The sequence below is a fragment of the Thunnus thynnus genome, chromosome 2, assembly GCF_963924715.1.
Source record: "Thunnus thynnus chromosome 2, fThuThy2.1, whole genome shotgun sequence".
Classification (NCBI taxonomy): domain Eukaryota; kingdom Metazoa; phylum Chordata; class Actinopteri; order Scombriformes; family Scombridae; genus Thunnus; species Thunnus thynnus.
Genome location: NC_089518.1, coordinates 36,066,551 through 36,092,296, shown reverse-complemented (window position 1 = coordinate 36,092,296; position 25,746 = coordinate 36,066,551). Strand labels below are relative to the sequence as shown.

Genomic DNA, 25,746 nt, shown 5'->3' with positions numbered 1-25,746 from the left:
TTATGCACTCAAAATAATAAGTGTCAGTACAGAAGTCTGCGATTTGAGACACAGAACTAGTTTCTCACAAGTTCCCCAACTTTATTGAGTACTGTCTAATATTATATCAGTGAATCCATCATTCAAAAAGGCTACCTGGAAGACTGTCTGAGTTTCCAATACTGCATCAGTATTCACTCCAAACTAGTGTGGCAGCCATGTTTCTCTAGATAATAAAGGAGAAAAGTCTTGCTTGCTCTACTGTATATGGAGACCAAATGTAACACCAGCAAGTAAGACATGCAATACATCTGTATATCAGTTCTGAGATCAATACATATATAATAATACAAGTGATATTATTTCATCCATTGAAACTGACTCAGCTTAATCAACACTCTATAAACTGTCGGTAAAGTTTGATATATATATACCATCACCAAACTATCAACAGTAAACTTAGCATTCATGATGAAGAGGAGAAGAGTCTTTGCTGTTTTTCAAAAACAATCTGAGGGCAGATGAGTCATTTTTTTCAAAGGAAAATTTTAGCCATTTTCAAGAGATAATCCATAATCCGAGATCAAAGCTGACTTTAGTTTCTCTTCATCTGGGTTTGTGGAGCTCCAGTGGAAAGCTTTGCATCAGTAAATCATCCTTATTGCCTCCCGAGGTTTATGCATTATAGCTTGATCTGTTCACTTTTTATGTTCACTACAACACCCTCTCAAGTCTGCCTGGATCTACTGGGGGTTTTTTGGGGTTTTTTTTCCCATTTTTTTGACTTCACAGCTCTAACAGTTTTCTGTTTTATCCCCCTCAGGTCTGCCGGAGTCACTGAGCGTCTATTTCACAGGTAAATACTTCACCTCCCTCGATTTACAGAGTGAAAGAGGGAGGAGGAGACAAATCATTGCTCTTGTCCTCCTCTTCTCTTCTTTTTGGTATTTTTCTCTTCCCCACATCTTCTACCTCCTCTCTCCTCTCCTCATCTCCATCCTCAATCTCTTCTCTTCTCTCCTTGACCTTAGATGTCTCCTCTTCAGTCTTAACATACTCCTCCTCTTTAGCTCTATCCTCTCTTCCTCCACCACTTCTGTCCTCTCCCGTTCCTTCGTTCCCTCTCCTCCCTCCCTTTTTCTCTTTCTCTCCATGTTTGATTTCCTCTCGTCTCTCCCCTTTTACTTTAACCCCTTCTCCTCCTTTTAATCTTCACAATATTTCTCTTTCCTGTCCTCGGATGTGTTTCCTCTTATCTTCAGCCTCCTCTCCATCGTCAGTCTCCTCAGTTCTCCTCTTTTCCTCTTAGATTTCTTTCCCATCCTTCTCTCTGTCGCTTCATTCTTCGTTACTTGTATCGCTGATCCGGCTTGATTGGGGGGTTTCAGATCCTCCTGTGATTCTCTGTTCTGGCTCTTTGACCTTTAACCTGCAGATAAAACCGAGTCACTTTTGATAAAGTGCTGCTGCACTTCCTCCAATAGGAGAATGTAGTGTTTACGAGTGTTTAGAGCTGTCACCAAAGTGCTTTTCACTTAAATGTAGGACTTGAGGCACACATACAGAAGTCTCTGGTGCTTTTCCTCCGTCCGCTTTTAAAGAGACATCTAGTAAACAATGACTGCTGTTAGTGGCCGGATGAAAGATAGATAAAGTCACACAGTATTCACCACCAGGGGAAAGACTATGAACAGGCACTTTAGTAGAATCTGTAACTCTTACTTTGAAAATAAAGATTTTACAAACAAAACATATGATCAGCTCATGCAATGTTATAGGCTTTTACCTCATTTACCTCTTATGTTATCTATCTGCTGATAGTTCTCAGCTCCGTCTCTGCTTTCTCTTCTATACAACTGAGGTGAATGGAATCAGTTTTTCGGTGCTCGCAGCGTTGAGAAAATGACATAAAAAGAAATTAAACGGAAACATCTCCTTCCAGAAACGATGCATCTGTCACTAATCCACAGAACACACTGTAGTATTACTTATAATTTCTTTCCACTGAAGAAATAGTTCTTCAACTATGCTTCTTATACATTAACACGCTAACAGTTTAACATTGTAAAAACTTTTTCTTACATTTTTTTTTGTCATTTTCATCTTTACTGACAGCAACAATAGAGACAGAGAGAAGGAAGGAGAGAAGATGCAACAAATGTCTTTAGCTAGAATCAAACTGAGGATGTTGCAAATACATGATATGCTTCTCATTAACCACTAGATTACCAGTACAACACGTTTACCAGTTAAAATCAGTATATACACACATACATTACAAGAAAATGGACTCAGGTATCAGCAGCTTATACAGTATAATGTTAAAACCAATGTACAGGAAGATAAACAGACATAAAATACAGCTGTTGTGTAAAAAATAAAAATAAAGACAAACAGCTGGACAATAAGTCACAGCTGTGCAAACAAACAGTGTGTGGGTTGTCCAGTATATTATACACAGCGTGGCTATACGGTTTCACTCTGCTTTCTGTTGATATTCCCAACTTTTTCCTCTCTTCTTCTGCAATTCCCATCACCTCCTATTGGTCAGTATCCCACTGTTTGCTGGTCGGTGCTAGATTGGATGAGCTGGAGGGACAATTTGCGATACTCTTGCGAGATTTGTACGCTAACCCTAATCACACTTGCGAGAATTCGTCCCTCCGGCCCATCCAATCTAGCATTTACCCTTCTCACCCAGCCTCCAAACGTCCTGTTCTTTTTAATTCTAACAATTTAAATATTCACCATTCTTAATTGATCCCACCATCCTTTTATATCCACACAGGATAATTGCCTCGTTGTGTTTTTTAAAGGTATTTTTTTTGTCGTTATGTTTAGAAATGACAGGAGGAGCCGATAAACTCTATAATCCCTCCATAACATTTAATGAGCGTAACGAGTTTCCACCTGAAATTCCTGATGAATTGTTTCGACAGTTCGGCTAATTGATTCTGTGCCGCTTCATGGAGCTCCTGTGATTCTCCTACGTGTGTGTGTGTGTGTGTGTGTGTGTGTGTGTGTGTTTTCTTTTTCTTTTATTAATAATCTTGTGTTTAGAGGCTCGAGGAAGATGATTAAGTTTTTTTCCCCCCAGTTTCCATCCTTAAAAAATATGTCTCAGTAGAGGAACTGGGGAGATAATTAGTATCAGAGGTGTGTGTGTGTGTGTGTGTGTGTGCGTGCATGTGTGTGTTTTCAGAAGTCTTTGCTTATCTGATTAATTTTCTTCCTTTTCTGTGTGTGTGTGTGGTTTTTCTCCGTCTTTCCATGATTCGTGTATTCGCTCGCACCGTTTTCTGTGTCCTTATTTATTTGTATGTGTGTGTCTCTCGGTGTTTGTGTGTGTTTGTGTGTGTTTTTGTGTGTGTGTGTGTCAGTTTCGGACGGTGAACACACCACTCCGGAGTTGGACTTTGCCGTCCTGCTGCTGTCGAACCATCAGCAGCCGCCGGTGTTTCAGGTTCTCGACCCGCTGCTGGAGGTCAGCATGGGAGGACAAGCTGCCGTGGGTAAGGACAGAACACACACACACACACACACACACACACACACACACACACACACAATACGCAATACTAATTTCCAAGAAGAGAAAGAGCCTGTTGTGAAGAGGTCCAGCAGTAAGTGATGAAGTCTTCTGTGTGAGGTAATGAGCTCTGAAGTCAGACCGTGATGAAGAAGCACATACAGTTTTCTCTTTATCCTGCTTCATTTCTCTTAAAGCTTCTTTCTGCTTGTATTTATATATATGTGTGTGTGTGTGTGTGTGTGTGTGTGTGTGTGTGTGTGTGTGTGTGTGTGTGTAGGCGGCCAGCAGCTGGCGGTGAGCGATGCTGACACGGCTCCAGATGAACTGGAGTTTGAGCTGGTGGAGGCTCCGATCCACGGAGAATTGATCAAAACTGATGGCAACACACACACCAGCATGACTAACGGTGAGATAAAACACACACACACACAACAGACATATGGAAAGTTTTAAATGACTAAATGAATGAGTAATCACTCTGTTTATTTATATTATCATTATTATTATTATTATTTATAGCTTATATTGGGGAGGTCCACTTTAAAAACATAACTCCTGTCACATCTTTGATTTTAATTTTGTTCTCTTAAGTGTGCAAATAAATTAAATCACTATATGACACATTATTACACACACACCACATCTGCATGTAGGCGTCATATTTTATATATATATATATTTTTTTTTCATTGTTAAAGACAAATGGAAGAACTGTTGGAGCATATTGCAAAGAAGCCTGACAGGACGACATTTCACTTCCTGGTCCAATGGATTTGTTGCTATACATAGTTGGATTTTGCTTGCAAAGAATACAAACTGAAGGCAAGAAGCTTGTACGATAGTGAGCAAATTAAGTCAAATATACAGAGTTTTTCCTGTTTTGCACTTTTGTCTCAGCTCACTCTCAAATGTTTACTTTTAATTTTAACCACTTAATTTTGTTTTGCACTTGCCTAGAAGTGCTCATGTACATCCATAAAGAAACATATATCATCACCAAAATGATAAGCAGGTCATGCACTTACACACAAACGCAGAAACGTGGACAACATGGCGAATCTACATCAAACCAACAGACAAAACCAAACCAACACACACAAACTACTCAGATCTTCTCCATCCCGTCAGGCGACATCTTCACCTTCAGCGACGTCACCCGCAACGTTCTGCTGTACCGACACGCCGGACTCTCCAACCAGGACGACGCCATCACTTTCTCCGTCAGCGACGGTATCTCCATGGCAACCACGGTGGTGCAGGTGGCGGTGCTTGGCGCCGGGGGAGACGGTCCGCAGCGAGATCCGGCGGCCACTCTGTCGCTGGAAGTGGGCGAGAAAAGCAGCACCGTGATCAGACGCTCGCACCTAGCTTACACTGTGAGTGCTAGCTAGCTACAACTGTTAGCATCTTTAGAAGTCACAGGGGTTTTGTTCGGTCTTTGCAATAAGATTCAAGTTTTTTTGGGGGGGTTTTTGGGAAAGATATTTGCAAATCTGGCCCTTTAACAAAAATATGTGGCCCCCTAATGGAAGTTTAAGTTTTATTGCATCAAATCTTTTACATGACTCAACAATATAAACACAAGACTCATCTAAATCCCAATAAATATGAGCTTGTAACCTCTCATACACTTATATTGTACACAACATAATTTCCATAATGTTGTAGTGTGGATTAACGGTGAGAATTATGACATCTGGCCTCAGATAAAACCCTAAACCTGTTCTATACAAACAAAAACATATCAAAAACACAAGTTTTCATTGTCCCTGTACAATAAACAGCCCCCAAATAAACAGTGCTGAAAAAATCTGGCCCATGGTTGAACCTAATAGCTGACCTATGCAGTATATGATGATGTAGGTTTCATTTGTGAGCAAACTTCTAGTGGAAACAAGATTATCTTTAATGTCATTTGAGATAGAGTTAGGTTTTTTGATGATGAGATATGAAAAAAGTATGTTTTTGAATGTTGAATATGTATTGTGAAAGTTTTATGGTCAGAGATTTACAGTCAAAACTGCTAATAGTTTAAAGAACAAGGTTTCAATTTATATCGCACACTTCCAGGTTAGCAAAAAAAAAATAACATGTCGAAGCTCTTTAGCAAACGAGTCAGTAAATGCATATTACATTAGCGATAAGTTATAGTAATGAGACATTATTGGCAATTGGATTGTTCCTCTTTCTAAATGTATGTTAGCTAACATCTTTACACTTGGTAAGCTTGTATTTGTTGCTGCAGCGTTTGAATGTATGGTTATGAGACCTTTTGAGATTTATTTAGAGGATGTTTTGATGAATTTATAATCATAGTATCAACTTTCAAAGTCCAAATGTCCAAAGACATGCATGTTAGATTAATTGATTACTTTAAGTTTGCTCATAGATGTGAATGGTTGTCTGTTTATATGCGTTAGCTGTCCTGAGTTCACCCCATCTCTCATCCACTTTGAGCTTGGATGGGCTCCAGTTATGACTGTGCACATAACTATCACATTCTGCTGTGTGTCTCTCTAGGACAACACGTCCCCAGATGACCAGATTCAGATCCAGTTGGTGTCTGTGCCGATGTACGGTATCCTGACCAGGACCCAGTCTCAGCAGGAGCCCCAGGAGCTGAGGGAGTACTCCTCCTTCAACATGGAGGACATCAACCAGCACAGGATCAGGTGGGACGGCCACAGCGGAGTAAGACGTTGTAGAATACAAAGTCAGGTTTATGTACTTTGACCATATTTCCACCAAGCTTAGACTGATGTTTCTGTCTTTTTTTATTTATCTGGGTACTACTTGAGGTGTGTTTTTCTTCCTCTTCTTCTTCCTCTTTGTTTTCTTTTGTTTATCAAATAGCTATATAGATTTAGAAGTATTTCGTTCATCTTCAAAGGCAACAGTCTCTAAAACCTGCAATGAAAAATGCCCAAAATAATATCCTTGGTTTCAGTTTTAATTTCCTGTGATGGTTTTAAAATGCTACTTCAGAGAAACACATAAAAACAGATTATCAGAATAAAACCTGCAGCTATTGACCGAAAATGACTTTCAAAAAGCCTTTCTCGTTTCCAAAAGTTGTCATTGTGTAAGCAATAAAGGTTCGTGAGGGTCCATGAGAGAGAAGAGAGCGTATTAGCATCAGCTTTTTAGTTTTTCAATAGAGAAATACTGAGAGTTTTGTTCATAACTCCCTCATGATATCAGCTTCTTGAGAAAATATAAGTCATAAAATTTAAACCAGTTCTTCAGAGGCTTTGGTTTCACCTCGACCTGCAGGTATATTGAGTTTATATAGCATGTTTTTAAAAGAGATTCAAGAGTGTTTCACAAAAATGTTCAACTCATAGAGGAGTGTAGAATCCTTTAACGAAAACATGAACATCGCTCAGATTGAAGTCAAGAGGTTGTTACAGGACAAGAGCGATATGTTCTCAGTTAGCTCAGGTACCAGCTGGATTTTTTTAGCCTTTAATAAAGAGGCTGCTTTAAAGCAAAAAGCCTGGTGCTGATTCCACTCTGTAAGAGATAAAAAAAGAGCTTCGAGGGTTCTTCATGCTGCAGTCATAGTCATGATCAATTTCTCTGATTGCAGTTGGAGTCGGTGGGGATCGTTTTCCCCTCATCATCACAGCAGAGTAATAGCCTGCCGAGACATTTGGTTTCCCTTCAATCTAACGCTCCTCCTCATGAGACGAGAGCCCTACAAACATTACCGTCACCGAGACCCCAAAACAAACGAATTAGTTGGAAATAATTCTGTCGCCTTCTCCCTTATTATGTTCAATGACTCATCCTGGTGACATAAGCAATGCTTATTGGCATCACTCTGATATTACCTGCAAGAGGTACTGAAGCCCCCCCGTGTGAGAGAGGCGCTAAAATGAAATATAAATATTCACATGCTAACTGCTTCATATCCATAATGCAGGCTCCGATTAGCTTCAGCGCCGGACGAATCTCCGGCGGCAATCTTCAAATCGCATGCATTAGATTTGTCTCTGTGGCGTTGGCTCATAAAAACAAGAGCCGGGAATTGTTTTATGAGAATTAAATGGGATTAGAGAAGATTATAACCAGTATGGATTTCAATTTTATTAGTGCTTTACAGAGATTAGCCGCCGTATCGCTGTGGGAGGGCTAATGCAAAGCTTTCTTAAGTCCCCTGTCAATCCAAGACTAGACACATAAACAGATATTTATGTATTCATTAAAAAAAGAATTATTGTATCAAACTAAATAGTTATTCAACATACATACATACATTTAGAGATGGAACAATTCCTCTTTTTTTTATTTTTATTTTATCAGAGAATAAACTAATTTTTCCATCTACAGGTACATCACCTCCTTAGAGACGGGCAGCCAGCCAGTCACAGACATCTTCCACTTTGTTGTGTACGACGGCGACAACAATCGCCTTGACAACCAGATGTGCACCATTACAATCACCTCCGCTCCCAGACAGCCGCCGGTGGTCACCGTGCGCAGTGGCATCAAGGTAGTCAACACACATCTGAAGGATGATGAGGGAAGGATGAAACACTATTTGGATATTATACTGTACGTTTACATTTTTATGGATGGTACATCAGCAAACTTATATACGCAAACATTGCTCTGCCTGCTCATAAGAGACTGGAATCCTAAAGTTATTTAAAGCAGCTGCAGTATTCAGGGAAGATCATTAAAGGTTTCTTTTGCTCAGTTTGTCTTATACTTTGAGAATAACTCATAACTGACACATAATCAGTCAAGAGACAACAGCAAACTTACGGCCAAATCCAGAAAATGATTTGCACTTTGCTTTGCTTTTGCAGCCACTAAACCTGCGCAAATGAGACAAACAGACAGCGTGTAATTCACTTTCATGTATGCACCTGCAAAAGTTGAAATGCAAACTGCGCTGCCAAGCAAATAGCATCAAAGTGCACCTGTGTCATCTGCATGTATGTAAAATTAGGTAATATTCATAAATTCTGCACAAAATTGGCCCCTCTCTATGCAAATTAGCCTTGTTGCAAAAGCAGCTAAATTCACCAACACACTGGAGTTATTAGCGTCTTCAGATAGTCGTGCACACTTGCTCTCTCTCTCTGTCTCTCTTCAAATCTTCAAGGTTGTGAGGCTTGAATGATATTGAATTTATATTGAATGATATTAAGGGCGAAGTCTACAGTCAGACATGGGGAGGATCAAGTGGGGTTGTGGGCTTATCTCGGATTTAAAAATAAGAATAACAGCGCTGGAGGAGCTCAGGATTCATCCATAAGGGGCTGCTTTATTACACACAGTTCCACCGTATAAACCTGGAATCTGTGTGTAACAGCTGATCTGTGTAGATGTGTAGCAGAAACACAGAACGTTAATTACCGTCAGATCCCGACTGATCCGGTGTTAATGAAGTTACCGCTGCTGTACCGCGTACCTAAATGCACACAGCCTCTTTCTCAGTTTCACGCGTTTATCGTTTCAGCTGCCGTGTGATGCCGCAGCTGCAGCCAGCTGTGACTCACAGCCAGTTGTGACTCACAGCCAGCTGTGACTCACAGCCAGCTGTGGACAACAAACAGAACATCAGTTGTTTCTTCAAAGTCCCGAATACAATAAGTGACACCAGAACAACATTATTGTAAGATTCAGACATTAATCTAACATGTTTCAGACCTGCCTGGATCATTTTAATAGCTGTATTTTCACATTTAACACTTCAGATGCAAAATACTGGAGAAGTGAAAGAAGCAGAATACATGAAAGTTGGTTTGTGATTGTGGTCTGCTAATTAAGGAAACGGACTCAGCTGCAAAACTCAATGGGCGTGTTTGTGTTGGCATATCATTAGTGCAAAATCTTTTGTGAATAGGACCTTTAAAAAGATTGCAGGTGCAAATGCTGCACAAATTCATGTTGCTATTAGAGGGCGCGATCCATTCTTTGTGGATTTGGCCCTTATTTTCCTGACATTCGTTGTAAAGAAGAAGAATGCACAACAACACGAATGAAAAAGAGCCTCTCTCCAGCTGTGGAGGACACCTGGCAGAGGAGGGGAAATGTGATGTCAGACTTAATGAAAGTTACACTGGTACTCGCTGTCGAGGCTCCCTCAGGGACGAATGCTGTATTAGCGCTGCAGAACCGCCCTTCCTGAAAGATAAAAATTTCTCCTTTAGTTTGCTGGGAGGCTTTTTATTCTCAGTTGTACACATAGAAAAGGGGAGAAAATGTTTTCTTTTTTCTCAAAATACAGCTCAAAGTGGGCTCACACCTGTCAACTGTTTGATTTTTGTTGGGAAATTAAAAAGTACCTCTTAGGATTTGGAATATGAAAAGTCTCTAATTCCATTTGTTTCATTATTACTGTATGGCAAAGTTATTTAAAGACAATAAAAACCCATTTTTACCATTGTTGTGGGTATTTAACAGTCAGATCCTCACATACAAGGAAGGTGACCTCGTTCAGCTTAATTATAACATATAAAATTCAGATGCTTGTATTAACAAACTCTACTTGTTGAAGTATATGTACAATATAAGAAAAACACAGCAGCAAGTTCCAATTTGAGTAAATAATAAATATTAACAATTATAAAAGAAAGAAAAAGGACAGAGAGAAGAGAACGATAAGAGAGAGAAGGAATAAAAAAAATACAATATATACAGATACCTCGGGCAAAATATAAGTATTGCCTAGTAGGGAAGAGTTTGTGTGTGTGTGTGTGTGTGTCATGTATGATCACAAAGTCCCAGAGTTCTGCTGGCTCGGGGATAGAAGTTGTCTCTGAGCCTACTGGATCTGGCTCTGATGCTTCTATACTGCTTGGCTGATGGTAGCAGTGTAAAGAGTCTGTAGCAGGGGCAGTTGGGGTCCTTGATGATTTTTTCAGCTTTCGTCGTGCTCCTCTGGATATAGAGGTCCTGCATGGATGGCAGTTCAGACCTGGTGATGCACTGAGCAGCTTTAATGACTCTCTGCAGGGCTTTGCAGTCCTGCTTGGAGCTGCTCCCATACTGGGCCAGATGATACGGCCAGAGAAGACACTCTCAATGGTGCATCTGTAAAAGTCCATGCCAAACCTCCTCACTCCCCTGAGGAAGAAGAGGGGCTGCTTCGTGGTCCTCACGAAGCTGTTGATTGGGTTGTGTGCTTGCTTGTACCCTCCTGAAATCCAACACCGTGTCCTCGGTCTTGCAGACGTTGAGATGGAGGTTGGAGGGCACACAGGACCGGACTTAGCACACACCTGCAGCAAACCACTCCAATAGTCACGGTTCAGCTCAGCCAAAATTAGTCCTTCACCCCCCCCCCCCAAAAAAACCAAAAACATCCACACACACACACCAAAAAAGCAGCAACAGGGCTAAAGATTTTGCGAGGGATAAGCGACTGTAACACTTTAACTAACCATGACGTAAGGTAAACAAGGACAGGCATAATAATCAGTTTAACCTCAGGCGTCTTCTCTTTACTCGATGTAAAAAAGTCACAAGAAACACACAAGATCATTTAGGCTACAAAATGAACACTATACAAAGATAACAACTGGAAATATAAAACTGGCCACCCAGTAATACATATTATTCTTGTCAATGAATATCAAAATAGCCTTTATGTGTCTGTGCCTTTTCATAAAATAAAATTCATTGATTAAACCACACAATCGCCTCAGAAAGGCTAAATAACATCCACATAAGGCTACTGTTTCAAAATCAAAGGATACATTTATTAATCAGAGCGATCACAAAAAAATCACTCAAAACCAACAACAGCTCTCTCTCAAATAAAACAAAACTACAGTCAGGTGTCTTTATGTACAAATAAAAGAAAAATACATTTATCTTCAAACTTATTTGTTCTGCTGCTTAGAGCTTTAATGAATACATACTGCTATTTACAAATAGGTTTCCAGGTGGACCAGCTGACAGGACAGTAATCCGTGTTTAGCATGATGCCAACAACATATTAATACAATGGGAAATCCCATAGAAAAATGGCACAGCTAGCAGAGTTAGCGTTACACTATTTAACTTCAAACAAGTACTAGATGTGAGCATAAAACGGTCTTTATGAACCCATAATACGTTTAGATGATACAGGAGCATTACTGAACAAACTACATGACACATAAGCCTTGAATTAAAGACATGACGAACACAACTAGCTAAACTACAAGCAACATAGCTCTGGCTGTCTGGTTCAGGAAGGCCTAGGGGGGATGATTTTTGGTCCCACCCACTTAAATCAAAATGTGATTGGTTAATTCATCCGTCACTTTCTAAACAAACACACGCAGCTATGAATTGCGGTAGTTATGAAGTCCTAACCAATGAGTTAGCCAGCTAACCTTTTCTCTGCATAGAGACGACAACAAAATCTGATTGGATAACTCTATTCATGCTTTAAGGACAGTAACTCTTTCATTATTACTTGATAGAAAATGAGGCTTAAATTAGAACTAGAAGAGAATGATTATTAAATGAAATATAACATTTAAAATGCTGTTTTGTTTGGCCTTGTCTGAAGGCTTAGACGGCCCTAAGGGTTCCCCTCTGGCACTCAGCCCAGGGCTGCTGGTTGTGTTTGGCTCATGGATTTTACAGACACATCCTCTCCGAGACTTTTAAAACTCAACAAACTCAGTTTTTCATTGCTTTCTTTGACGTCCACGCACGTCTAGGTCCAGGAAGGAGGTCGTGTGCAGCTGTCTACCAATCACATCATAGTGTCGGACCTGGACACGCCCAAGAAGGACCTGCTGGTGTGGCTGGTCAGTCCTCCGAAGTACGGCTTCATCGAAAACACCAAGAGAGGTGAGATCTTTGTCAGTTTAGGACATTTTTCCAGACAGGTGAACTCAGGACCTGAACGTATGTACATGTGACACAGTGTTACTTGTGTGTGTGTGTGTGTGTGTGCACTGGCACACCTGCGTCACTCGGAATAATTTTCACATTTCTATTTGTGTCACACTCGTACACACACAATGCCGGGTGAATTCCCTTCAGCACTGCTGCCATCTGTCACAGCTTGATTGTGTTGTGGATTATCACTGCCAGATAGCCGGCTACAGATGGAGTCATTGTTATCGTCCCAATTCTGACTGCATGCTTGCTCAACCGCTGCTGTACTTTCTTCTGTCCCCAAGAGGAACTGTGAAAACATATCATTGAAAGAACAGCATGAAATCAAATGAAAGATATGGATACAAATTGCATAAAAACACAAGGTACGCTAAGTAATACAGTTGACAATTAAAGAGGACAAACAGAACATGTAGCCCATTAATACTTTGACAGAATGGATGATGGTGACATTTTCAAGAACCTGCAACAAGTCCAGTTGTTCTTGACTCAACACTTTTGGATAAAGTTTACAAGCCTAAAAGATGCTCTACATCAAAAAGGGGCATTTCACCAATTTTACACAAGTTCAGTGACGGTAAGGAAGGTCTAACAAAAGACCCCATTGAGTTGCATTATGGGAAATGTAGGATCAAGTGTGTTTGGGGTTTAATTTTTTAATTCTGTCCTTTGTTAAATTCCCAAACTTTATGGGAGTATGCTGTAGTCCTGTTGTCCTCGGGTCAATTTTGACCCGGGAGGACAACAGGTGTCATTATGGACTGTCATCACAAAATTGAAATGGTTTTAAAACAGTGTCCTGACTAAACTTTTATATATACCAGTCTGACATTAATCCATCAACATATTTTCCTCTGATCTCAACTATAGTTAAAATATAGTTGGTCAGGATACTGTTTTGAAACCATTTAAATTTTTTGGATGACAGCACATAATGACACCTGTTCTCCTGAGTCAAAATTGACCCGAGGACAACAGGAGGGTTAACAAAACAGTTTTCATTGCTCAGTTGTTGTCACGTGACCAAAGCATACCTGGATCACATGATGACAACAGCTCCATGACAACTAAGTGGCTTTGAGATGCAGTTGAAAGCCCTGGAAGATGTTAGTAAGTGGACATCGAGCTAAAGAACATACATACACATAATAAAGTGTATTCAAACTCAGACATGTACCCTCACCACTCAAATAACTGTTCCCAAAAGTCAAGAAAAGTCAAAAATCTTATTAATTTTGTGGATTCATGCCAGTTTTATGAGCCGAGCAGAGAGAATTTTTAATCGGTACCAACAAATCTGCCACTTTTCTAAATGAAATAAGAAGAATTGATTCTGTGAACCCATCGATAATAACCCAGATATTTATTGACGCTTATAATTCAAAAAATATTTAAGTAATCATAGACAAATTATACAAGGGCTTCACCTCCTCAATGAATACAAATTCAACCAATTACATACAGTAAGGCAGCGCTGGGAGAAGGAAGCTAATATAGCAACATGAGAGGAAGCTTCAAGCATGGGAAACCCAGTCTACCTCCACTGACTCCTTGTTTTGGAGAGATTTCTGCTGGAGGGAGTGTGGAGCAGTTTTGATAGACCATGCACATATTTTTTTGGTGGTTTTCATATGTTAGGCCTTTTTGGGAAAGACGTGGGCCGACCTGAAATCTGATTTCTGTTTCAACTTTTTGTACCTTGGAAATATTCCCGAAGGTTTCAGTAAAAACAACACATATCTTTTGAAGATTTTTATGGCTGCAAGTAAAAATAAATTACAAAATATGCTGGCTCCAGAGGAACCCTCCCACCGCAGTCCTTCTTATCAATATAATCAACTCTATTCGCACCATGGGAAAAAAAATGACTTTAACCCTTCAACTTCAAAAAACAGAAGGAAATAAATAAATACTGGAAAAAAAATGGGATTTTCTTTTTTCTGCCTGATTCCTATTAAAAGCTCTTTCCTTTTATTGATTGTGCCGTCTTATCCCAGATCCCGTCTGTTCTGTGTCCATACAACAACTAAACTTACATGCTCAAACAAACTCAGACATGCTATCCTCATGTTTAAACCATTGCTAGCGGTGTATTTGCAACATTTTTAGCTTTAACTGTTAAGCAACAGCAGAAAATTGCCAAATTGACCAAATTGGATTATATATAAAGCAGCACTTTTCATTTTTAATAATAGATATGAAGCCACAGCAATGCTAATTCAGTTCTGCCATTTTACATGCAAAAAAAAAAAAAAAAAAAAGAGAGAGAGAGAGTTATCTGCAGATGTAATGAAGGATAAACGCACAGCAGTCAAACACTCAGTATTGTCTGCTGCTGTAGATAAGCAGCTGGCACCAGTCTTTCTCTCTCTCTCTCCACGTCCCGGCTGACTGTCTTTTGATGGCTGCTGGAGCAGAGGGGACGTTCGTTGGTATTCAGCAGAGTCAGTGAGCGGCGGTGTGAGGTGACGGGGATTGCTGCTGTCACGGGTAGGGGGGGGGGGGGGGGGCACAGAGGAGGCCAACCGGTGTCACCGTCAATGTGTCGGCTGTTTTATTTCCTCAACAATTTTGTGTCAGTGTGCAGATGCACGCAAAAACAAACAAACACAAAAGGCGTTCACCCACATGCTCATGTTGCACATTTGCATGATTTCATTACAATTATTCAGACATACACACAAAAAAAAATTGCAGAATAGCGTATACACACCTACATACTGTTCATGTGCTGTATTTATATGCAAAACAGCTTCTATCATCACATTACGCATTTACATCTGTATGGTAGTGAAGCAGCGACATATTGTATAAAGGAACACATTCTCTAATATTGTGCATTTAAGTTTTTATTGCTGGTGCAGAAGCATTTAAACACACATACACACATAATAGTGTATATTTATGTTAGTTATTTAAGTCCAGAATGAGACATCTTGATATCAACAGGCCACATTACAAAATATCCATCTGAATTTTTTTGTATTGCATAAAATTACAGGTTTGTCTCAGAGGAGTTTACAAGCTGAACAACATATCACGTCCTCCATCCTTCAGACTCACGCTTGAGGATGAGAAATGAATGTTTCCTCTACCTGACAGCGCAAAATTTCACCACTTGAAAACAAGAAATGCCAAAAATTAAAAGGGCAGAAATTTGCCGAGCATGTTAATGCTCACCGGAGAATGAACTCTCTCTCCGTTTTGGACACCGTGTGAGCTTTTACCCTCAAGCCAGAATGTAAATTTTCTTAACAGGATATCATAATCTAATTGGAAGATAGCCATTCAATATGCTCAGCACATTTATGCTCACCATAGGGTGAACACTTTTAATTTTAATTATGCAAAGGCCTTTCCTTATGACAAACTTTACATTTTTAGTCCCATTACTGGCTATAAGAACAGCAGTTTGTTCTATGCTTCGATTTAGTTTGATGAAGTGCCCTCAGAACAGCTTGAACACATAGGTTTTCAGTGGAGTATTCTTTTGACATGTCTGTCAACAACATCATGGAGGTCTCACATATGATTTTAAGTCTAAAATGAGGTTATTACACATAGTTCTCCTCATGAAATAACAGAATTCTCAGATTGATAGTCCAGCCAGAACATGATCTGCTTTGGTCAACACATCTGTGCCTCATGTCCCTGAACGTTTCATTTCCTGTTGTCCTTTTTTCACTCTGCCTGTATATGGTTTCAGAACTGACAGACTGATAGAGATGTCAGCAGTCTTACTTCTTTATTATGGTTTTGAAATCTGCTGACATCATGTTTGAGAACAGAACAAAAAAATTTACCAGCATCTCTCCGCCGGCTGCAGGTGATTTCCTGCCCAGATTATGATTCTGCAAGGGTTCCCGCTCAGATAAGAGACTCCCCTCCCTCACCTTATAACAGCCAGATGATGGAGATGTGATGTGATTTACTGTTGTGCCACACAAACACACACACACACACACACACACTTATACTCAGCTATTCCCCTACGGAGCCCTGACTCAGCTCACCGTGGACTCATCCATCTTCTGTGACGATGGCACTTTGTCTCAAACTTCACAGATTTCAAGGTTGATTTTGCACATTCGCTTCAAACTCTCCATCGATGTCCATGACTGCCGCTTCAGTTGTATTTACAGCCCAAAAAGAGAACTGTAAAAGTCTCTCGATGCTATTCTGCATCCAAACTGCCAGTCAATCCTGACTAAAGTGAAACATGAAGGCTGGCGGAGATAAAACAAACATGTTTTGCCGTCATTCCAGCTGTCAGATGATATAAACGACGGACTAACTGGTCGCCTGAGAGGCACATGAGCTCTGTGTTACAATATGCTGCTATTGTAATGTGAAGTCATAACTGGAGATATGAATGAACTGGTGCATTCTTTTAGGGTTGTAACTTTATAGTAGCTGCCATTAACAGAGACTTTCTACTTTTATTTTGTCATCAACCAGGCGGCTCAGTCGGCGGCTCGCGGGTCGTCACCCCCGACGTTCCTTTCTCCGTGGAGGACCTGACGTCCGACCACATCTTCTACGTCCAGGAGCATAAAACACAGGACAAGCAGGACGTCTTCAGCTTCTACATCAGCGACGGACACAGTCAGACGGAGGCTTTCAACGTGGAAATTGACATTCAGGTAACCGGTTTCTGTTTACAGACCGCGTCTCGACTTTAAACTTCTAGATTAGTTATTAAAAAATGTTGGGTTTTTAATCTTGCTAAAGTGGTTTAAAGTGGTTTAAAGTGGTTTCAGTGGTGGGAAATGGGATTTGCAGCAGCTCTGGCAGAAGCTTAAAAGTTTAGTTTTGTTCAGCAGCTCCTGCAGATACAAGGGGGTGGACACAATAACATGAACACTACTCCAGTTTAATGCAATCCTACAGTATGCAGAGGACTTATATGATTAAACGTTTTTGAAGCTTAATAAGTTTAATAATTTTACTATTAATGTGTGATCTGGTTGTGTGAAATCTGGTTTCCACATTCATGTCCCCCAAGTGGAATAAACACATTTATTTTGGTGATCTGAAGATGTTTCTTGAAGCCCCACTCCGGCAAAACTTTTGATTTTCAAATGATTATATGTTTACTGTTCAAATTCAAAATTCTCTTTATTATGGAGAGTGCATGACATTTCCTCCAACATCTTTAAATAAACAAAACTAATTCTGTCATTTAAAAACTGGAATCCCATTGTGTTGACAGTAAAAGTTACAGCCAAATGGAGCAAATATTAGACCTCGATGGAGGTATGGGCTCTAGTAATTTCTTGTTGCTGAAACAGCTCAAAACAATTATTGCAGATTGTTAAAATTACCCATAAAGTTAACTACTAATAATAAATTAACAATATTAACTATGTTGTTTGTGGAAATGCGACTAACTGAAGGTGTTGATAGTTGTGTGGTCACAGAAGAAGCCCTCACTTTGGAGACACACAATGTGTTTAAGTTTAACTGAGGTGTTGCTGATGAAAAAAGATGAGAGGAGAACTTCTACAGCTGCAAACCCCATCAGTAATTTCACAGATAGACTCTGCAGCTCTTCTAAACTACTGTCCTTGATGTGCACATGACTTCGTTGAAGAGAAGCAGCTCTGTCCTCAGGCCTTTTATTTTTTTATTCAGCCTAAATAAACTCTGCATCCCAATCCATCTCTTAAGCCTGTTTTAAGTCTTGAGTTGAATTGATGAGGCTGTCAGTGAGCTGCTAAGTTTGCATGAGTGTGTGTGTGTGTGTGTGTGTGTCTGGGTGTGTTTGCACGTGAGCTGTATGCAAACAGTACAGTAAGTCTTTTAGTGTGTGTGTGTGAGAATAGGTGTGTTTTAATGTCGAGGTGTGTGTTAATGAGGAAAAAAAGGAGACTTAAATGCAAGAACGCATCTCTCCTCACTGCATGGCGACCGAGTAGCAAATCTAATATGTAGTGATGTCACAAACTGTTATTAATGTAAGAACTTAAATCGTAGGGATCTTGAAGTTCGTCAGGATCTTATAAAGCGGTTTGTTTTTCCTCCCTCAGCAGAGTAAAGAGGACCAGGAGCCGGTGGTGTCGGTGAGCAGCATCCATGTGGAGGAAAACTCCGGAGTCGTCATCACCAACTCGTCTCTGAGCGTCCTCGATCAGGACACGCCAGAGAACGAGATCCTCTTCACCATCATCAGGAAGCCTTCCTATGGTGAGCACTGATAACCACACACACACACACACACAAACATATACTTGAGGCTTGTTGCCAGTTTATTAGGCACATATAGCTCAAACTAATCCAGTCTCACACAACAAATCCTACATTTGTTACACTGAAAGGTGCTTTGAATATTTGGTCCAAATGTGTTAACATAAATGGGATGGTCATAATATTGGAAACACCTTTCAGAACACGATACAATTCAGCAGCAGCAAAGCTTCCAACATGACCAACAGTAACTAGAATCAATTTTTTGCTCGTTTTATTTATAACTTTTGACATTTACAGAAAAACGAAACCCGAGCTACTCACCTACACACACAATACAACCTCCTGAAACAAGACCTCCACAAAAAAATGACAAAACAAAAAAAATAGATACATTAATTAATGAAAAGAGAAGGAATATATTATATTTAATATATAATTTATTCCATAAAGGCTCATAGGGAAGGCCAGGACCAGGATTATTAGGAGTAATAGTTATTTTATAAGCACTTTGTAGTGTTTCAGATATTTCAGTCCAACACTCCCTGCATCTGTTACAAGCATCCTTGTGGTTAGGGAACATTTTTGCTAATTTGGCCTCAGTTTAATAGAGTCTAAAAACAGTTTCAATAATGAACATTATCGCCTTTATTAAATTAGGATTTATTGCCGGGCTTTTATATTAGATCTGTTAATTTTGGCTAGATGAACTTATTGGCAATCTTTTATTGGATTCTGTTCACTCAACATCCTGGATGAAACTGTTCAGCAAACTCAGGTTTTATCACTTTTTTCATGCAGAAGTTGAAAGAATAAATCTGGTAAGCGGTCAACTCATTACTAGAAATGTATGTGAGGATATATGAAACTGGTTCCACTGTGTTGCTGCAGAGTTTTTTCTGCGAGCTGCCGTTCATGCAAGTTAAATGAATAAATGAAAATGTTCTGCCGCTTCTGTCTGCAACATTCATACATATGCATCCGATGTTGTATTAACTTTTCATTTTAATTGTTCTTGATTTAATTATGTTGCCTTAGTAAGACAAGCTGATGAAGACAATGCACAGACAATTCATCTGCACATTGCAGGAAAAAAAAAAAACATAAAAATAAAAACATTGTTCCTTTAAAATCACAGAAAGAGACACTAAAATGTCTTTTCACTCTGTTTCAGGTGCATTATTTAAACATTTCCTGTATGCGGTTTATTGTAAAGCAAACATTAAACAATCATGGGACTGTAAATGCTGCTTATAAAATATAATTAGATGTCAGCTATGTGAGGTGCTTCAAAAGCAGATCCTCATGTACTGTAAATTTACATACATACCAAAACAGCATTGACTGCAGATAAACATTGGAAAATTATGCAAACAGATGTGCAGTCTGCATATTAGCATATAATGTATATACACACACACATGCACACATACACACACATGCACATACATATTCTATAAGATATTCCTCCACACGCTTTCACACATACACACCACAGACTAATAAACAGCTAAGCAGAGAGTTATGCTGAGGAGTATCCAGCATGCTGATAGTAAATTGTTCTGAATGTGATAGAGATGAACACAAACGCACACACACACAAACACATTACTCTCTCTCTCTCTCTTACAAACACCCAAACAGTTTAAAACAAGACAAACACACCGGTCGTCCGCCGCAGTCTGGCACTGCAGCGGCCATTCCTCACACACGTTCGCCGTACACGACACACACGCTCAAATCAACTGACCTTCAAAACACTTTGTTTTCCTGCCGTGCCCTCGCCGTTCCAAATTGAGTTTTCACTCCTGTCTGCCAAAAGCACGTTGTACTAAAAGAAATGGCTTCACAAAAAAAAAAAAAAAAAAACAATTTCTCTTGGACAAAAATGTATTTCTCACTCAACAATATATCATCTTAACCTAGTTTTAGCTCAGAAGTTTACAAAATCAGGAACTCTGTGAAAAATTCAATAAAGAAAGTGAAGAGCAATAAAAAGTCACACTGAAGTAACGTCAAACAAGAAATAAAAATGAGATAATCTGATATTTTTCCACATTTTATGTTCATGTTTTGTGATTCATAAAGGGGACCTATTCTGCTTTTCCTTATTTTCAGTCATATATATATAAAATGTTACGATATCAGATGTTCATATTAAATGCAGCCAAAATGTCAAATAATGAGGTAAACATATGTAGAATTAATCCCTGTGAGTAAAAGCACCGGCTGAACGCTCAGTTTCCATCGTTTTTTTCTACTTTCAACCTGAGCTGATGTCGGCTCGTGACAGATTTATGGTCATCTGCTCCATGCACAGAACACGCCAGTTCACTGCTCCGCTCAGCTAACATTATGGCGTTTTTCCATTGTTTTGGGGGTAGTCATGCCGAGCCATGACTTGAGTCAAGCTGGTACGCTGTGAGGTTTTCCATTACGCAGCATGGCAAAGTGAAATAAGTAGTTTACCCGTTAGAGGTAAACTGTACTATTCCTCACTGCATTATTTCTATCTGATCCGCTGAATAATGAGCTCCAAATATCTCCATATGTTGTTAGCTATGCTAATTCGGTGGTGAACATGTTTTATTTCCTGTAAAAAACAACAAACAATAAAAGTCTCCCTTTATTTAGTCATTTAAAAGCTTTTAATATGAAGCAGTAAAGCAGGAAATATTGGGTTTTCATCAGCAGTAACTTAACACAACTCCAATATGGTCAAAGCTAGCCAATCAGAACAGAGTGGGCTCATCTGTAGGGGTGCCTTAACAATAAAGGAGCTAAAACTGATTGCTAGAGACAGAGGCTGAACTGAGGGGCTGCAGAAACAGCCAGTATAAGATAAATAAGGAGTTTTTTGAACTGTGAATCATGCAAAGCTACTCTAGTGGAGTCCCAGAATAAAAATATAGAGCTGGAAATGAGCATCATAGGTCCCCTTTAAGAGTGAAAATGTTCTCTTTTTGTTTTGCAAGATTTGCACTCAGGAAAAACATCAACACATAAAGACCCAATTTGTTTGAGATATAGGAAGCTGACTTTAATGGAACCAATCATCGTATTGCATGTACATTCGAGGCATGGTTGAAAGGGAACTGAGCCTCTAGTGCTGACAAACAACCAGACAAGTGGCCTGTTGTGGCTGCTGGAAAGTCCACAAATTGTAGGATAAGTTGCAGAATAAATTACTGAAAATATTTGTCATTTTTGAATGGAAAACATTCCCCTATGTGTGATAAAGCTTTGTCAAGTTTACACTTCATGTTGAGCTGCATCATTTACAGCTAATCAGGAGCTTGTTTAATATAAAGTCAGTGCTCTACTTTAATTGAATTGGCTTATAGACCGAGTGTACTGCCAAAGGCCAAAGGCTGCTTGTAACTTGGAAATTAAAATGTTAAAAGTTATCAGTTTTGTTCATTTCTTTTTCTTCAATACTCTTCCGGTCTGCTTATTTATGTCATCTAGTAAAGATGATGTATAATTTCAGCTCGCAAAACACATTATTCAAGTTTTCACAACAGTATCGAATTACCGAATTTTTGGTTCAGCGGATGAATCTTATAGATTATTCCCGAAAAGACACGTTGGATGTTATTTTCAATCCCTCACTTCTCTAATCTGTCCACCCCCCTGCTCTAGGACATTCCTCATAACAAACCGCCCCCCCCCTCCTCCCCCCTTCCCCAGTGAAAGCACCATAAACCAGCCGGTGAAACTGAGTGTACCATTGCCATAAAACCAAAAGCGTGTACAGCTGATGGGACAGGGAGCAGGAGAGGAGTGATTTCATGCAGGGCGATGAGTCCCAGGCAGCTTGTCTTTTTAACAGGCCGCCTCTCTCCACTGTCCTCACATCACACACACACACAGATTTATCACAGAGAGACTCTTTCTAATGTAATAAAGACGTCAAGATGCTGCAACACTCACTGGATGCTGTAGAACTTGTTTCTTGTAACACATAAGGCTCCAATTTTTTCTGTTTATGTTAAAAAACAAATACCAGCTATATATTGTGCCAGATAATCAAATATCAACATCAGCTCCAGGCTCAAAAAATTCAGTATTGAGTTAAAAGAAATCAGGAACATTACACTGCAAATACCTTTAAAATGTAGGAGGGGAAAAAGAAAGTGTCTGTCAGTGACTGCATGTGTGTGTGTGTGTGTGAGTGTGTGTCTTCTCATTATGCTCCAGGATTTAGACTCAAATCCCATTTAAACCTGGGCTTTGATTTAAGAAGCGATGTCATTTAGTGAAATCTAAAAAGTCCCATTAGTTTCTACAAAGACCTTTTCTGTCTTTCATGTACTGCATGAAAAACTCAAACGTCTTCCATTTAACTGAGATAATCACGGTACTTAACCAGATGTGATGTGAGGCGCCGCTTCAGCTACCATTAGCATGTGCGCACACACCTACACACCTACACACCCTTTTCCGAATCAGAGGTTCACTAATCTTTCATTTCCCTTCAGGCAAACTCCGCAGACGCCAGTTCTACTCTCAGCCGTTGGAGAACGGTCGGGTCCTCTCACAAGGATCGACCTTTACCTATCAGGACGTCCTGGATCAGTTGCTGGTCTACACGCCTGAAACTGTCAGCGGGGGCGCAGATGAAATGGGTTTTACCCTCACCGACGGCATCCACACCCACACGGGCCGCCTTGAGTTCACCATGGATGTCCGGAGAAGTGAAGGACCCCGAATGACCGTCAACAGAGGCCTGCAGCTCCCAGCGGGTGAGACTGGAAGGGGGAGAGTCGGAGAGTCGTATTAAGAGGAGAGAAAAAGCATCTGTAATGTTTTGTATTAATACAAGAGCTTCTTAGTGTGAGAAAAGTCTTTAAGGTGTTGAAAATGAGTTGAATACATGAAAGAATTAGGCTTTAAGCACTATTATATTCTATTAGAAATCTTAATAGAAATAAAGAATAGAGATCTCAAATAAGAACTTTCAAACATTCAGATAACATCTCATTCAAAAAAGAAAGGAAAAAAGGCTTAAATAACAAGTAAAAGGTCGTAAAGTAAGACCGCGGTGACACTGAGTGCTCTGTATTTTTTACAGGGTCTTCGTCTAAGATCACGGAGCAGAATCTAAAGGGAACAGACGTCGATTCAGACAGCCTGAAGCTCAGATACATCCTGACCAAAGATCCTCCAGCCGGCAAACTCCAGCTCAGCAAGAGCAAACGTGTGGAGAAGATTTCTGTCAAAGGTCCAATTCAGAGCTTCACTCAGGAGGACGTCAACAAAGGTGACGGCTTTGTTTCTCTCTACTTTCCTTTTCCGTCTTCTCTGTTCTGTTCGTACAGATAAATCAAACAAGTTCTGCTCTTAAATCTGTTGTTAGAGGTTAAAAGAAAGTTGAGAAATATTAGATATGTAAAGAAAAGTATAAAAAGTACATTCATTTAGAATATACAGTTCAGAGTTCAAGAACAGTTGCCCCAATACTGAAGTGTTCTCAGCTTAGCCGCTGATTTTCTCAAATTTGACCTCTTGACCCCCACCTTTGGCCCCAGCTGTCAAAGAACACGTTCCACATTCAAATGAAGACCATATTGACAAAGCTTGGGGAGGAATGGTGATATCCATCCATCCATCATGGACCTTTAAATTTGGCACACATTCCCTGGTCAAAGAAGTACAATAATGCTGTGTGAAGCTGTTTAACGGCAATAAGTTAACTGTGACATCTTAGTGAACAGACGTTTTTCAAGGCAGACTTAGCAGGCATAATACCAGGACCCTGAAACCAAACAAGCTAATTCAACCATCACTCATTTAATTTATTTACGCTTTTCCTACTATGACATGTCAAACTGTCTTCTATTAAAAGGGGCTTTAACAATTTATTAACAAATGAGACCATGTTGAATATGGACGGTAGCTTCCATTTCTCTGATAGCTTGCAAGCTAGTATTTATTGTTATTATTGTTATAATATTATTGTTAGTATTAATCTTGATTAAAATCCTAGGATGTTGGTTGTGTTTGGCTTTAACTGCTTCCTACCATCTGACAACGACAAACACTGAACGTTTTAACTCTGTTTAAGTAAGTTTTGTGACATAAAGCAATTTCACTGATTTCCCTCCAAATTCGACCATGTGACTCAATGAGTTGAGGTGTTTAAAGCTGCCTTTTCTCTTTTTAATGGTCTAGTAGTTGGGTTACAATAATTTTACCAATGTCTGTAATGGTCATTTATTGATGTTTAAATGCTTTAACTTTTCCCATCAGTTTCTGCCTTGTATGGAGCTTAAATACAACATTACTGTAACACTGTGTGTGCTCTCTGTGTCTTACAGGCCTGCTGCAGTACAGCCATGAGAAAGGCGAGAAGGGAGGCAGCCTGTCTTTCAAATTTAACCTGGTGGATCCGGAGGGCAACAAACTGATCGATCAGTCCTTCTTCATTAGTGTACTGGGTAGGGGTTTCTTCCATCCTCTGTTACCTGTAGTGCTGAAATATCGGGTGAAGTGGTCCTTCAGTTGGTGGAGGAAAAAAAAAAAAAAGGCAATTACTACAGATTTAGCCCTTTGTCGTGCATGCTTACTGATGTGCTACTGCACCTTGGACACGTCCGGAATACAAATTGCATTGAGAGAAAAAAATTATTTCCGGAGCCATTTTTTGCACAAGCCACTGTTTTCCATCTTCTAAATCATGCAAGTTCATAGTAGTGATATTCAAATCTACCCTACTACAAGAACTTCTTTTCATTATAAAAAGCTATTTTTTTCCCCCAAAGGCCATTACCCACTCTGCTTATGTTAAATGAGCTAATTTTGTTGAAGTAAAAGGTGTTAAACTGGGCTGCCCTCAGTCTGGAAAATACCAAGATTTGACATTTATATGCAGAGAGCATGGAAACCTGCTAACTGATGCTAAAAGGCTGAGTAGGTTTAATATATATTGTACTGCTGAAATGATTAGTCAGTCGTAAAGTAGTAGATATTAGTATAGTAGTGATGTATCTATGGCTATTTTAATAATTACTGCTATTTTAAGTTATTTATCCAACATTTGCTGATTACAGGATTAGTTTACACACCTTCAAACACATTTTTGGTTTGTGCAACTTGGGATTTTAGAGACTGTAGTAGCAATAAAATAGCTTAAGGGAAGAATTAATTGGGACTCAGTGAGGTCAAGTCCATGTTATACTCAGTCTAATGGTGCT

The 25,746-nt window shown here is 39.6% G+C and overlaps 1 protein-coding gene across 2 annotated transcripts in view; it reads left to right on the top strand.

The window, feature by feature from the left end:
• fras1 (Fraser extracellular matrix complex subunit 1) overlaps positions 1 to 25,746 on the top strand; it is a 293,698-nt gene that overhangs the window by 231,907 nt on the left and 36,045 nt on the right. Inside the window, exons 34-45 of one of the 2 annotated variants that reach the window (XM_067572464.1) lie at positions 803 to 835; positions 3,360 to 3,491; positions 3,789 to 3,917; positions 4,640 to 4,887; positions 6,032 to 6,183; positions 7,844 to 8,006; positions 12,181 to 12,313; positions 16,823 to 17,007; positions 18,397 to 18,550; positions 23,032 to 23,295; positions 23,625 to 23,813; positions 24,871 to 24,990. In XM_067572464.1, the coding sequence (XP_067428565.1) occupies positions 803 to 835; positions 3,360 to 3,491; positions 3,789 to 3,917; positions 4,640 to 4,887; positions 6,032 to 6,183; positions 7,844 to 8,006; positions 12,181 to 12,313; positions 16,823 to 17,007; positions 18,397 to 18,550; positions 23,032 to 23,295; positions 23,625 to 23,813; positions 24,871 to 24,990 (1,902 nt within the window). Of the gene's footprint in view, positions 1 to 802; positions 836 to 3,359; positions 3,492 to 3,788; positions 3,918 to 4,639; positions 4,888 to 6,031; positions 6,184 to 7,843; positions 8,007 to 12,180; positions 12,314 to 16,822; positions 17,008 to 18,393; positions 18,551 to 23,031; positions 23,296 to 23,624; positions 23,814 to 24,870; positions 24,991 to 25,746 lie in introns of both variants that reach the window. The other variant, XM_067572456.1, reaches the window with a different exon arrangement.